Below are 16,106 nucleotides of genomic sequence, written 5' to 3'. Positions count from 1 at the left end.
TTTTTTTTTTAATATAAAGAAACACCTAATGGAAGTATTTTTTTAAAGAGTACAAAATACTGATAGAAAAAAGTGACAGAAACAAGATTTCACTAAACAGTAATAAGACATTTTTCAATTAATAAAATTTTCCTTTTATGTATAGTATTCCTAGACTCAATTCTAACACCCTGACAAGTTCAAGGTCCCAATGATGCTTTCCAATTTTTTTCTAGATGTTTATAACTTTGCATTGAGGTCTGTGATCAGTACTGTCTGCTTGTTTGGGTAAAGTGTGAAGTTTTGATTGAGTTCATTTTTACCTGTGGTTGTGCAGGTGGTCTGGCACAATTTGTGGGGAAGTAATCCTCCCTCCGTCAAGTTTCCTTTGTACATTTCCAAGAACCAATAGGGTATATTTGTGTTGATTTGTTTCTAGGCTTTCCATGGTTTCATTAATCAATGTGTACCTATCTTCTCCATTATCTTACTATCTTAATTCTATAGTAAGCTTTAGCTAGCAACGGGATGATTATTCTGACTTCACTCTTCTTTTTCAAATTTACCTAAGCTCTCCCTCATCCAGTAGATTTTCATATAAATTTTGTCATAATCTTAGCAACATTTGGCAAGAATTCGCTGATGCTTTCATAGAAATTTCATCAAACCTACAAATAATTTTAGCAAGATTGATAATGTTAACTATGATATGACATTCAATTAATATAACATATGCCCTTCTTCATTTATTTATTTCTCTGATTGCATTTAGCAGTTACCAGATACAGATCTGTATATAACTTACTAGGTTAATAATTAAGTTATGATCTTTTCAGAGACTTGTTAATTGTGCTTTACGTGTTAACTAGCTCATGTTTTCTGTGATTGTGGAGAAATGTAATAAGTTGTATATGCTTAGCCTGAATCTAGTAATCTGGATGAACTCATTAGCTTTAAAGTATGTTTTTGTAGATAACTTGAAACTATCTCATTGATCTACTATGTCATATGCAAAAAGGGGTGGCTTTGCTTATTATTTTCCAATGTCTATTAATTTGATATTTTTGTCATGTTTTGTTACACTTCCTGGAATTTCCACTACTATGTTGAACAAGAGAGGCTAGAGAAGACACCAATTATGTGGCTCTGGTCACTCAGGGAAGCAGCCTGTAACTCAGCATCAATATGTTGTTGGTTGTAAGTTTTTTGATATTTATTCTGGGTCAAGTAGAGGAGTTGCTTCTCTTTTTCATTTTATAATAGTTTTCATTATGATTGGATGTTGGATGCTTTGTCTGTAACAATTAGTTTGAGAATTTTTTTTTTCTATAGCTGGTTGATATGGTGGATTACGCTCATGATTTTCAAATACTGAACTGAGCTTGTGTAATTAGAATAAATCTCACCAAGTCATATTATATAATTACTTTGATAATTTGGCTGATTGAGTTGTATAATATTTTTTCAGCATTTTGTACATGAATTTATGACATATGTTGGTTTGAAGTTTTCCGTTCTGAATTTATTAGGTTTTATTCTGAATGTTTTATATTATTATTAAATAATTAAAATAATTTTGGAACAGTCTGTCCTTTTTTATTCTCTAAAAATAATGGCTTAGATATTTTTCCTTTCTTTTTTTTAAAATGTAGTTAGTACAGGGTCTACATGGTCTATAGAGTCTCACTATGGAGATCAGACTCTCTCTCAAGTGCTGGGATTACCACGCCCAGTCTCCATGGCTGTCTCAGCATGCCCAGGGGGGCAAGCCAGCACTGCAAGCCTGAGATCAAAGCTGGCTCTGAGCTCTTTGTTTAGATTGTTGATCCCTATGTGTTTAGCAAATTTTCCTAGGAAAAGCTTCTCAGGATAAAGATCTTTAATACTGTTTCAATTATAAATTTTCTTTTTAAATGGTTACCATGTACTGTGCTACTTTATTTCGATTTACTATTAATAGTTAAATATTCCTATATTACATATACATACAAATAGGGATTTTTTTAATTGACAAGAAATTATTTTTTTCCTTTTCATGAACCTTATTGAAAATCAATAATTAAATAGCATATTAAAAATTGTAGACAAATATTGAACTGTTAAAAATATAAGATATAGACAGTGAATTTTAGAGAAATATTTCTGAAATGAATACATAGCATGAAATTAATAATAGATTGCAGATTGTAAATAAATTATTTACAAATTTAAGTGAATATAACAAGAAAAACTGTCTAAAATAAAAATGAAGAAGAAAGAATTTACAGGTCAGTAATGTAATAGTTCACTCTGTGCCAAAATCAAGAAACTTATATTCATTCTAGAATTCTCTACATAGAAAAGGGTAGGCAATAAATATTTAAAGATTTAAAATTTCTGAATTTAGTTGAATTTATAACACATTTCAAAGAAAAATGAATCTTTTGAACAAGAAATTTGAATAAAATCATATTAAAGATAGATACACAAAATGAAATTGTCCAAAACATTGTAAAAAATCATTAAATCATAGATAGATAGATAGATAGATAGATAGATAGATAGATAGATAGATAGAAATATTAGCTATGGAAGAAAAAAAATTAAATGACATCTTATTCCACATTAAAAAAAAGACCAAGTGTATAAGATAATAGACTAATTAATTTAAAGGACTGAAAAGAAAATCTGTCCTCTTTGAATTTTATACTTAGCAAACATACCTTTGAAAACTAAAAGTGAATTATTTTCCAGTTATACAAACTCGAAATATTCTAATACCTCCAGACATAGCATGTAGAAAATAACAGGAAGCATAATTCTGAAGGCAACAGAAGTTGTTGCCTGGTCCTGGATAAAGAATAAATAGCTTGCAAAATGATAGTTATGCAGGACTATGTAAAATATACTAGGTGAACCCATTTAAAAGGTCATTAAAGATTTCTATGAAATAGTATCAATCTTATGTCGGATTATGTACTTTTTTTCGTGTGTGTGTGTGTGTGTGTGTGTGTGTGCGCGCGCACGCGCACATAAAAGACAAGGAAGAAGTAAAGTCAACGGAAAGTGGAAATAGGCTTTTAAAATTTCTAATACTAGGAGAAAATATCATACCATGACTTTTAAATAGATTGAATGTCAAAGATACAGTGTAAATCTTAAAACAAAAATTAAGATTAAGCAATATATAGAAAATTAAATATTAATTAATTAAAAATTAAATGTTTCAAAACAACTGAACTAAGAAAAAATTTTCATGGTAGCAAAGAATTACTAAGAATAAAACATAAGATAAATACTGAAATGGCAAATAAATGACCAGCACTTGTAACATTTTAGGAATAGGATATTACACAAAGTTCCAGTATGTTGTGGACCTGGACAGTGTCCATGATGCTTACTGCTGGCCTGGTGGCACTTGTGGGACTGAGCTACTGCTATTTCCTTGATAGCCACAATGTAGACCCAGTCAGAATTGTGACCCATAGGGTGCAGGAGAAGTCCATTTGTAGAGTATGGTTATGTAAATATTTTGTTGCTGTATACAAAATAATAACTGAAAGACTGCTGTTGTACACCTCTTATTCTCCTGTGTTTAATTCTTTGCCTTTTTTGGTGGGTTCTTTCCATTCTCATTCATGGAGTTGTGGTCATGTTGGTCCCTCTCTAGAACATCTTTTAGTAGTCTGTGTAAGCTTGGGTTCATCAACATGAAATTCTTTAGTTGTTGTTTGTCATGGAAATATTTCATTTCTCCATCAAAATTGAGAGTTTTGCAGGGTATATCAGTCTGGGATTTTACTGAAGCATACATTTGGAGGAAATTAATACTGTTTTCTAACATTGGATTATAGAAGAGATTTTAGAGGAATGTGTTGATGTGGTAGTGAATTTGATAATCCAGTGGGACCTTGCTGTCACTTGCTTAGAATCAAGTATTACAGAAAGGCGAATCCAGTGTGACACATCACAGGAAGAACTGCAAACTATGTGAAAGGTCGTGGAAATGAGTCATCATGGGGAAACGGGTGAGGGATTACAGATGTATAGGTAGTGTGTAGAGGTCACAGGGGAAAGCAAGGAAGCTGAATAGAGCCATTTCTTTTCTTGCTATGTACTTTTTAGGACCTGTTTTTTGTTTGTTTGTTTTGCTTTTTTTGTATTTTAGGGACGGGTCTACAGGGTGTTCAGGATCTCATTACTAGATTGGACTCATAGTGAACTTCCTGTTTACAGCCTGCCAGGAGCTGAGATTACAGGCTCCTGCCACCATGCCCAGTTTCAATGTCCATGTCAGCATGTTCCTGGGGTGGGGCAGGCCCGGGGATTGAGTCCCTGGCCTCTGCACTTGCTTGCAGGTGCTTTAATCCACTGTGCTATTTGGCTGACCCTTAGGACCTGTATTTGATTAAGTGGTTTAAGTATCACAATGTTTGGCTCCTTAATACCCTTGTGGAAACCACGATTGTATGTCCCATGGCTTAGAGACTTTTGACCATCTAACCAAAAACATAAGTAGACATCTATTACAATAAAATACAGACTGCTTATTAAAGATAACTTCACATTGTACATACATCTCATACATGACATATATAATTCAGAAGACTAATACTTTGTGTTTGTGTGTGTTTTTGAGACAGGATCTTGCTATGCAGTTCAGGTTGGCCTTGAGTTCAAACTCACAACAGTCCTCTTGCCTCAGCCTTCCAAGTGCTGGGTTTGCAGGTTTGCAGCACTACGCCCATTTTGGAAGAATAATACTTTTAATGCCATGCCATCTATGAATTAATTTAGTTATTAGAATAATTTTTCAATTTACAGTATCATACAGAATATGATGAAAATTATAATATTTTTCTTGATTGGCTACTTTTAGAGATGATGATATTTATTCAAGCTCTGAAATGCCTTCTTATCCAAACATGAAGAATAAAAATGAGGTTTTCTGAAGGAAATCTATAGGATAAATGCCATTGTCTGCTATTTGCTACAATGGTACAGCAAGGAAAGGAGAAAGGTGTTTGTAGTGCAAATTTAATAAATTTTGAATTAAATCATAAAAATACTATTAAAAGTGGATATAGTTCCAAAAGAACAATTTAAAAATTATTGATAAGTGAGCCCTTCCTCAAGCCCAATTATTATAGATAATGCTCTGAATATTTTGAGAAACTTATAATAGAATATCAAACCATTGAATTATGTCCACTATTATCTATGACTAGAAATGAGCTTATGAATTTGATACTTCCTTTAGGGATCCTGCTTTCTATTTCTCATCACTTTAGAGTACAGATAATATAATTTGATGAACGCATAAGACATGCTGCTAAAACTGTTTGTACCAGTGTGCTTGATGTTCAGAGGACAAAGAGATGACCTTCAACTTTGAGATTTGAAGAAAACAATGGAAATAGAACTTCAGAGGAATAAAAATTACCTCAGGCTTGTGATAATACAATGAAATGGAATTAGTGACATACACTGTAAATAAAATGAATAAATACATAGACAAGAAGAGTGAGGGCATGTCTGCAAATATTTCTAGTCCTTTATTTCCCAGATAAAGCAAATCTACACCTACTAGGACTTGTTCAATGTGCTAAACACCAAGCATTCAGTAATATAGAAAAAAATAATAAATTTCAGGAAATATTGAAAACTTACTACTAGAGAAAGTAACAAATGATGTTATCAAATATGCAAAAATGCTCATTGGGACAGAGAAAGAGATGGGGCATGTGGCTTAACATTAGGACCTTTAGTCTGGTGTCTCTGAGAAGGATTAATAGGCAATAATAGAGGGAATAAATTATATTTATTTGCATCTTGAACAGAAGTAAAAAATGGTCCCTCAAATAAAAAAAAAAATTAATTTGGAGAGCCAATTGCAGCTGAACATAGGACAATTAATTTTGCAAGATCACAGAGAAGATGACTGAAGAATTCATTTCATCTTAGTAACACAGAAAGAAGGGCGTCAAAACAGGCAAAGCTCAAGCTGAGCAAGAGAGCAAGAGTAGGAGGAGAGATGGGTACATGTGGGAGACAGGGAGACTACTCAGGTGAGCAGGCTCTTGGAGCTGGGCAGGTAGCGCTGTGAGTGGCCCTGGGTTTCAAAGGTTTGGCTATGCCTATGAGTGCTAATGACAAGGAAACACAGATAGGTTGTTGCATTTGAACCACAGAGCACTGGGACATTTTCTTGAATAAACATGACTTTTTCCCATTCCCTTCCCCTCCTTTCAACCATTCTACTCCTCCTAATTTACGAAGCTTTGTTTCCATTTTATTCTTCTTTTGTCTTTTCTTCTCCTTCCTTCCTCCCTCCTTCCTTCCTCCCTCCCTCCCTCCCTCCCTCCCTCCCTTCCTTCCTTCCTTCCTTCCTTCTCCTCTCTCCAATCCCTAGACCCCCTTTCCTTTAGAACATCTTTTTCCTATTTCACAATGACTTACACATTTTGGCTCTTGCTTCCTCTTTCAGTTTCTCACAGCAGGACAGCAATGCAGTATTTATACCTGGGTGTCATATTTATTTCACTTAATAATGTATTCTCAAGGTGTGTCTATTTACCTAGAAATGTCTCAAGTTTATTCCGCTTTATAGCTGAGTATTACTATCTTATATGAACAATGCATATCACAGCTTTTTTACCCATTCCTTGGTTGAATGGCATTTGGACGGTTTCCAAGATTTAATTATTACAAACTATTCTGCTGTCAACAAGGGTGCACGTCTTTTGTTTGGGCTGATGCTTTTAATTCTTGGAGTATCCAGAAGGCAAAGAACTGGATCAAATTAGGCTAATCAGAGATGATAGCAGTTGTTGAAAATCTTAATGTTGAAAAATTAGTGATGGGAAAAAACGAGAGGATTACGAGAGTCTAATGAACAGAAGCAGGCTCGGAACAGATTCAACAGTTTCAGAAACAATGACAAGAGCTGTGCGTCTCTCAGTTTTCTTAAGTTTATGTAATAGTATTTTCAATAGTATATTGTGAAGATTATAATTATATTTTTAATGGACTAACAGGAAAGAAAATATTGTCTCTAATTTTAAATATGAGCTAGGGATTTATTTATGTCTGGGGAAAACTGTATGAGTTAGTTTACAAAAAATAACCATTGTGGCAAAGTATAATCTATCAGTCTCACTATTTCTACATGGACAATGCCAGGACATATGAGGCCATTTCACTGAAATCTATCCATTACTCAAAATATTGTTGAATTTATTTTTGGCACAAATAAATAGAGCAGAATAATGCACATACATGCATATAATCATAATGATATTTTTCTTTGATTTAATTTTCTTAAAATTTAAGTAAGTAATTGAAGATATATCATGAGTATGAATATTTTAATGTAAAATGTAAAAGATATCAAGCAAGGGAAACCTTATTTCTACTAGTTCTTTATAATGTTTCTTTTCTGACATATTATGTACCACATTTCATCTGATTCATTTGTCTATCTAATTTCTTTTCTCATATTGTGAAATCATGAACTTAATCTATTTTTATTTCTCCTATTCCAACTATCAATAATTGTCACATAGTCAGTGTTCTGAAAGTAATGGTTCATTCTACGTACAATATCTCCATTATGAAAAATATGATTTTCATTCATTTACAAAATAATAAACCCATGATTGCTTACTCTCAAATGACATAGTGATTTGAAATAGGGATGAGGGGGGCCGGAGAGATAGCTCAGTTGAGTAAGCGCTTGCTTGGCAAGTGCAAGGGCTTGAGTTCAATCCCCCAGTTCCGCCAAAAAAATAAAAAATAAAATAAAATAAGTATAAGAATGAGTTGTATTTAAGACGTCTTTTATGTACTGTTTGAGAACGTGGTTATTTGAGTTAGTTAGGTGAGTGGCGTCTCTTTCTTCTGCCCTGCCAGAGCAGCAGCGCCGCGGACGAGTGACGTGCGGGTCAACATCGTGGCCCACGAAGTGGCCTGCTTCGTAGCTGAGACCCGGAGGCTCTCAGAAGTGCATCAGTTCTCTCTTACCTGTTGATTTCACATCCTGCCACTTTAGTTAACTGCAGACATCAGTGGACGGAGAATACGGAGTGCAATATTCAAATACAAGGAACATTATATTGTAAATTATGTGGCTGGTGTAGCGTGTCAAATCTCACACCATGTGTGGTGTGAACTACCACTTGGTCCAGCGTATGATCACTGTGTAGGTTGTCTGCTAGTTAGTTCCAGTAGATTTCATGGCTGGCAGGTAAACTATCTTAGTATCACGTTAGTGTATTCAAATAATTCTTACTTTACTTAATAATGGCCTTAAAATGCAAGAGAGTGAAACTAGCAATTCAGACATTCAGAACGAGGCTGTGAAGTGCTTCAAGCAAAAAGGTTTATGTACAACAAAGTATTTTGAGAGAGACACACTATATCACACATTTATAGAGAGAAACAATAAAGGTCACACTTACATGAAATTTTTTCAGTATAACGTTTAATCATTCATAACGTTTAATCATTCTATTTTATTATTAATTGTTAACTCTTTACAATGTTCAATTTATAAGTTAAACTTTACCATTGTATATTTTTGTATAGGAAATAATTCAACATATATAGAATTCTTGAATTCCAAGCATTCACTGGGGTCCCAAGGTCATAACCCTCAGATAAGCAGAAAATTATTATTTTTCAGTTGCCCTCCAGTTAAATTACTATGTGTTCTACCTCATGCACACTCTCCACTTTCTTAGGCAGCCCGGCATCTTTCTTGAAGTTGCATCCCCCTAGATTCTTGAAGCTGAACTCAGAGTGCAAACTGTATGTGCAAGAGGCTATTATTTGCCTTTCTATAATCTGTGCTGATGTTAGATGTCTTTGGAAAACTAGGGAAGTTTATTCATTTTTAATATTTGTTTGATTTTCTTTCCCCTTTTCCTAAAATTCTTTTGTAATACCTTTCAATTTTGTCTTTAAAGAGCCTATTTTTCAAACTGTATGTTTCAGTGTATTGTAATCATAGTTGTATTAGCCTCTCATTGCATCTTAAAATGTATATGCCTTGTCAAAATAATTTAAACTTTTCCTAATGGATATTCATGCTCATCAGTTCAGAACTAACCTGAAAAAAAATTCTGGGTTGAACTGTACTAGTCCGTTGGAAACATAATTGGACTAACTCCAAGTATTCCTTCACTGAATTCTTCTTTAACCAGGACAGAACAACAAAGGGGGAGTCATAAACTTGGACTTATCTGAGGGCAATGAAATAACGTATTTAGACTTAAGTTTTAAAATGATGGAAGTGAGTTTCACCTCTTTCCTTAGTAAATTTGAATGCAAAATAAAATCAGCCACCTGGTCAAACAAATAGAGCCACTTTCATGTAAAAACAAAAATTAGGAAAATTTTAGAGACAAATGTCAAGTTAAGGATTAAAGTAAGAAGGGTATAAGATGTAGCCCAAGTTGCTTGTGTTGGAGTCCAACACTCCTTGCACACCCAACGGACATCATGATACAAGAGAGAGATGCATTTGTAGTCAGCTGGCATGTGGTCAGCCACTACGAGTGGTGAACTCAGGAACATCCTAGGAAAGGTGGGTTTTCAGGGGCAAGAAGTGTGTATCAGATAGAGGGTCCCTATGTTACCCTTATAGTGGGTTACGTGCAGTGACATCTTTTATGTCCCCAGGCTACTGGCACTGTGGTATGAAAGACTGCCAAGCACTGAAAGAAGAATTGTGACCCCTCCCCACCCCACACAAACACAAACAGAAACTAATAAATCTCCTCTTTTACCTTCTGAAAAAGGCAAATGTGAGCTTTAGAGGGTGGTAAAACTGTGTCATTTTCACTTGTTTAAAAAATTGTTTTCTATTACTCATGATATAACTTTTGCTTTTAAGAATTTATTATATTTTTATGCATTTTAATGAGATAAAAAGACCAAATAAGAATGAAAGTTTCAAAGCAGGTTCATAGGACAGTTACAATAATTAATACATTGCATATTATTGTCTTCGTAGTAGTTATTCAGAGCACAAGATGCAGACATGATATCTTGTCTAAACAATATTAGTACAAACCTTTCTTCTCATTGAACTGAGAATACTTTTGCCATATGTTTATGTTATAGCTATAATTTATATGGAGGGTGTATATGATGGCGATAATCTTTTAATGAATAAAATCAGAAAAACTTTTCTGGAAATTGTCAAAGAGAAGGAAGGAAACTTCATATATATTACTCATGATTAACATCATATTTATCTTACCTTAAGTAGTTTGCTTGAAAGATATTTTTAGTTCTATCTTTGTGATTAATGTTAAGATTAATATATCTAATATATTAAGATTAATATATCTACCAAAAATAAATAATTTCTGCCTCCTCGTTGGAGGAAGAACCTAGTACATTATGTAAGAACAAAATAGTTTATAGCTTATGGTAGTATGAAATTGCATTAAAATAGTGCTTGGGGTTGAATGTTATCATTTTGTATATTATTATATATATATCATTTATGCCAATAAAATGGAAAAATAAAATAGATTAGCTGTGAAATTTACCCTCAGTGATGAAATACTGAAATTTGGTGGATAGCATAAAGTAGAAGAAAATCACTACTCGATTTTACTCTGGAAATAAGGATATCAATTTCTTTGAAAAATTTGTACTGTGTATCTATACTGTAGCAGTAGGTATATAAGTAATAAGCTAGGGATATAGCTCAGGGGCAGAGTGCCTGCCTGACAAGGGTGAGGTTGTGAGTTTAACTCCCAGTAAAATAAATAAATAAATAAATAAACAAACAAACAAACAAACAGTGTATAGGAAACACAAGTACCTGCACCACCAGATCAATAGCCATTATGGTCATAGTTGTTAATGTAATCAATATTTTATCAGTGCAATAAATAAATGCGTCTGATTCAAAATCATATGCTGTCGTAGTTTTACAATTGCTTTTACTAATAAATGCAACCTGATGGGAACATAATAGAAAGTGCCTTATTCTATAATTGATTTTGCAATGTATAAAACCGATTTTTGTTCATCATTTAATAGTTGATATGAAAGTCATGTATATGGTTTACCTTTGGTCCCAATTCAATGAAAATGTTTACTGCTGAAAAGCTTTTAAAATGTTATGTCATTGTCTCTCATAACTCAGGTTGTCTGGAATGAATATACCACCGCCAATTATCAGCAACAAAAACTGGCTCAGACTGCATTTTGTTACAGACAGCAATCACCGATATCGTGGATTTAGTGCTCCGTATCAAGGTATATTTAATGACTACCTCTGCTTCTCGTGATGTGCAAAATGATTTTGATATGCAGAACTGTATTTTGTGAGGGAAGAAGAATATCTTTGGCATTTATTTAAATGATCCTTTGGATAGGCCAAAATTCTCTTGCTGAGGAAAGAATGTGATTTTAATTAAATTGCAGTTCATGTTAGATATAGTATGGTGTTCAGAGTATAGAATTTTATGACTTCAAAAAAAGATAATGGGTTAGACATAATATTTTACTTTAAAAAGTGCTTAAACACTGGACACTCCATCTAAAGCTGTACCAAAAAAAATTCCAAAAATTCTACAGAGACAGTCAGGTTCATTACTTAGAACCCATTTCCACACACAGTGTATTTGTTATTGCTAGCTTAATTAACCTTGTTGGAATTATTATTATCTACCAATTTTATTAACAGGCATAATTTTGAATAAATTAGATATAATACTTGATAAATTAATGTGGAAAACACTCTTTAGAACAAGATTATTGTGAGGATAGAATATTAATAAAAATGCAGATTCTATAATGTTCAGTAATACTATATGAATTTAGGGTATTTTTTCTTCAGACTGTTTATGTTAATAATTCATTTCATTCTCAGTGGTGTTTCAGCAACTGCTCAGAACATATTGAGCACTGTCATGGTAATTTTTTTTCCCATTTATCCGTTTTTTTGTTTGTTTGTATTTTTGATTTTTTAAAAAATACTTTCTTCTTTAGTTCTTTGATTGTAAGCATTTTACAAATTGAATACGGCAGCTTTAGGCAGCCTGTACTTAGGGACAAAAACAGCACTAGATCATATACTGCTTGCTTTCTGGACTAGAAGTGAGCGTCCATTTACGTTCACCGGATTAACAGCATCTTTGCAGATGATCCATCGGTAAGACTTCATTCAGCAGAAGCGACCGATTGTCATGTGCATATTGGTGTTCACCGTAAGCAGGCTCCTAGGACAGTGACTGGAAGATTTCAAGGACCATCCCCTATAGAAAGTCCACAATGATTTTTATTTTAAAAATGATTAAGTGGAAAAAATACCACAATAAATATGCCTTTAAAGCTATGCAGTTTATTAACATGTCTGGTCGCAAAAAATATTGCCCATCGAAAATGACTTTCCTTTTAAAAACAAATATGTATAAAACATATTCTATATGCTTTATTAAAAATAGCAATCTGGGGGGCCGGGGAGATGGCTCAGTGGAATAAGCACTTCCCTAGCAAGCGCAAGGGCCTGAGTTCAATCCCCGGTTCCGCGAAAAATAAAAGATAAATAAATAAATAAATAAATAAAAATACCAATCCGGGTTTTGTGATATAAACTTTACCATTTTATTCTCGTGTCACCTTTAAATTTACAGAACAATTTGATCCAGTTTCCAATTTCAATCCTAAGTTTTTGTACACTGCAGACATTAGAAGACATGGTAATCTGTTTATCTCCAGCTAGCCCATCTTCCTGGTACAGTTCTCAGTCACATGCCTTTCTGGCTCTCATTGCTCTTTGCAGTGAGTTGAGGCAGACGATGTGGCTGAAATTCAAAAGCCTTCTGTTCCTTACTCGTGTGTGATGTATTATGCTAGGTTCATGAGCTGTCTGTTGGGTGCCCTACATTTTCTTTCTGAGTAGAAATAAAATGCCATTTATTTTATGCTTAAATAGAAAAATTGGAGGTAAACTAGTCTTATCTCAAAAATTAAGTGGGGCAGTGATTTTTGAAATGTAATTTCATGGAAATGCCATTTAGGTAGGGTCCTTTCACATTATGGAACAAGGGAGCTGGCCACTTTGTGTATGCAGATGTTATTTTCAATATCCAGTTTATTTATTTAAATACACTGTTAATATTCTCAATAATTAGCTTGATCTTTCAGCTTAGCCCACCCTATTTAACCACCTAAAATGCAAGTCGATTAATTAACCATTTGGAAACAGAGAGGGCGTGCTCTATGGAATACAGCATTACTATTGTCAGCAGACAATAAGAGTTTGTATTTGCATAATATTTGATGTAATCTCTATCTGCAGAACACAGAGTAAAAATAATAGCCTAAGAAAATAGTAGATTTTTATAAAAAGATAAAGAGAAAATTGTATGAATTAGCTATAAGATATACATTTTCAAAATTCATCATAAATTTACTGTTGTAATTATGATATATCAAAATAATATTTTACTTAGACACCATATATTCAGTTGAAGATGTAATTTTTCAAATAATCAAATGAAGCTATTTGAATTTAATGCAAAATGCTTGTAGAAGATAATTTCAATATTGTGAAAATAATAATTTTGACACGCAGAAAATACATCGACTGTAAAGAGGTGACCATATTTTTTGCCATTATCACATTTAGGTGATATTCACATTAAAACTAATTAAAATACCTGATGCCAAAGCCAAAACCAAGTTTTCATGTAGCTTAGTTTCTTAAGTCAAATACTTACTGAATACTCAAATTTAGTTTTGTTTTATCTGTGCTTTAAAAATATAATAGAATTGCAGGATTCCTAAGACTATTTTATTCTTAACATTTTAATTTAATTTGTGTCCTTCATTAACTATGAAATTTAACTGCACACGGCTAAGGAACTCTCTGAACTCCTTCAGCTGTCTTTGATCATTTCCTCACAATTGATGGAGCAAGAAAATAGGCATCAATGTGTGCTTCCAAGTAGAATCATTTTGAATTGCATTATAAAGTAGCTTCCTGGTTGGCTTAGGTATTGTCCTTCAATAGGAATAAAAACTGAGAATAAAATGCTGCATAACGTAGTTCCAGTTCCATTGAAAAATGGGGAGAAAATTTGTGATTTAAGTAAAATTCCTGTCATGTGGAAACTGTCTTCTCATTCCAAGGCCTTCCGTTGATATGTTCCCTTCTGCCCAAGGAAAACAGACTACGTATGCTTTCGTCTTCCGCATTTTATTTATATTGGAAATATTTTATCCTAATTTTTTATCATTTCTTCTTCGATTTAAATTTTTCTCTTTCCTCTTCAGTTCTCTTAGAAAAATCATTTCAAAAATATTTAAATATATTAGTTTTTGCTTTTGGATATTGTTCCCACACACAAATTTCATGCGGCCCTTCTAATGAGAACCTCAGTTGTAGCATGTCTCACATAAATATTAAAACTTCTCTCACACTGTGGGGTTTGAAAGATGTATTTTGTCTTCAAATCTTCATATTGTAGTTATTTGATATTTAGGAAAATTTAAAAATCAATTTCTTTTCCATTTCCATACATAGAAAATCATGTCTTCTTATATTCAAGATTAAAAGGGGATTTTTCACATGACACTTAATTGCCCAGTACAGAAAAGGTTACCGCTAGAAGATGTTCATTGAAAAACATTGCTTTTACCTATTAGACTATTATCTGACTACAAACATTTTTACCTTATTTTTATTTTAAATTACTCAATACTCTACAGTTTTCTTTATTTAAATGTTGAATGACAAATATAGCTATAGACATCATATAGTTTTGACATATAAGTTTAGGCACTGCAGCATTTCATGTACTCTAAAGATTTAAATATGTGAACTTTTCTATACTCAATCATAGTATTTGAATCCAGGAATGATGTTTGAAAAGAAAAATCTTTATATTTATCACTAACCCAAATGAGGATTCTCACTAACCCAAATGAGGATTCCCTCTGTCTGAAAGGAAAAGCACTTTTCCTTTAAACCAATTTTATCTTTTATTTTATTTTATTTTATTTTATTTTGGTTAGCTCAGGCTGCCCTGAGGGCGGGGCTGGCACTGAATGTGCCTCAGCTTGCCTAAACAGGCACTTTAGACTGCTGAGCTGTCTTGCCAGCCCTAAATTTTAGGACATAATATATCAAGTAGATCAGAGAATCACTCTTCTTCTGTAACAGATATTTTGAAATCACAAATACAGTTCAGGCTTTAATAGATCACATTATCAAAGCAAACTTTGTAAGGGATACATAGGGCTCCCTTCTCTGATTTCATTAACATGTTTCATTATATTTTTTTCTACTTCAGATATCAATTTTTCCTGTTACATTCACATGTACATTACTAATAAAAGATAGTTTAATATCTGACCATAGTAATTATAAAATTCTTCCTGTACCTTGATAATTCTCCATGTGAGGCATAATTACAATTCCAAGTTTGGTGCGGGGGAGTGTGACATGATAAGAATAATTTTATTTGCAAAACTCAGGTATAACTTACTCTGATGGGGTTATTGGATGTAGAACAACAGGTTGCTTTCCTAGTAAATATAATAGATGAGGCCACGTTAGTGAACCTCTCAATACATATACTTTTTTCATACCGTATGAGATTGGTTTTCATGTTTAATGATTAACTGCTATGAAAACATTTATAAAAAAGCTTGAAATTTTATCTCAAAATTCCTTTTTAATACATAGACCAGCTACATAATTTTAACCTGATGACGTCAGCTATCTGTTTCACTTATGGACTTTCGAGAAAATAAAGTGCAGTTTCATTGATGAATAGTGTTCGAGGACAATTTCTAACCTTGTACTTTGATTTATTTCTTTTGATTTTGACGTTATTACCATCTTTAAGTTTCCTCCAATGTTAACAATTATTCTCATCTAGAATTATTTTCTTTTAAACATTATATTGCAGAGGAAATAAATAAAAATTTATATTTTTAATTTTGCCCAATTATAGGTCTTTCTTGTTTAAGTAGTTTATTATTTTATTCACACAAACAGCAGAGATGATTAGAATATTTCAATAGTCACAGTCTATCTAAATAACTATTGTCCTATCCAAAGCAACCATTAATAGTCCCTATCAATATAAAATTTAGGATCTCTTCTTATATCAATT

The 16,106-nt window shown here is 33.0% G+C and overlaps 1 protein-coding gene across 1 annotated transcript in view; it reads left to right on the top strand.

Annotated features, from left to right (window-relative positions):
• Csmd3 (CUB and Sushi multiple domains 3) overlaps positions 1-16,106 on the top strand; it is a 1,279,636-nt gene that overhangs the window by 442,998 nt on the left and 820,532 nt on the right. The window contains exon 9 of the mRNA XM_012516661.2: positions 11,123-11,235. Coding sequence (XP_012372115.2) covers positions 11,123-11,235 — 113 coding nt within the window. The remainder of the gene's footprint in view (positions 1-11,122; positions 11,236-16,106) is intronic.

This window comes from Octodon degus, unplaced genomic scaffold (genome assembly GCF_000260255.1).
Source record: "Octodon degus isolate 3935 unplaced genomic scaffold, OctDeg1.0 scaffold00118, whole genome shotgun sequence".
NCBI lineage: Eukaryota > Metazoa > Chordata > Mammalia > Rodentia > Octodontidae > Octodon > Octodon degus.
The sequence above is the reverse complement of the archived record's forward strand: the minus strand, read 5'-3'. Positions and strand labels throughout refer to the sequence as shown.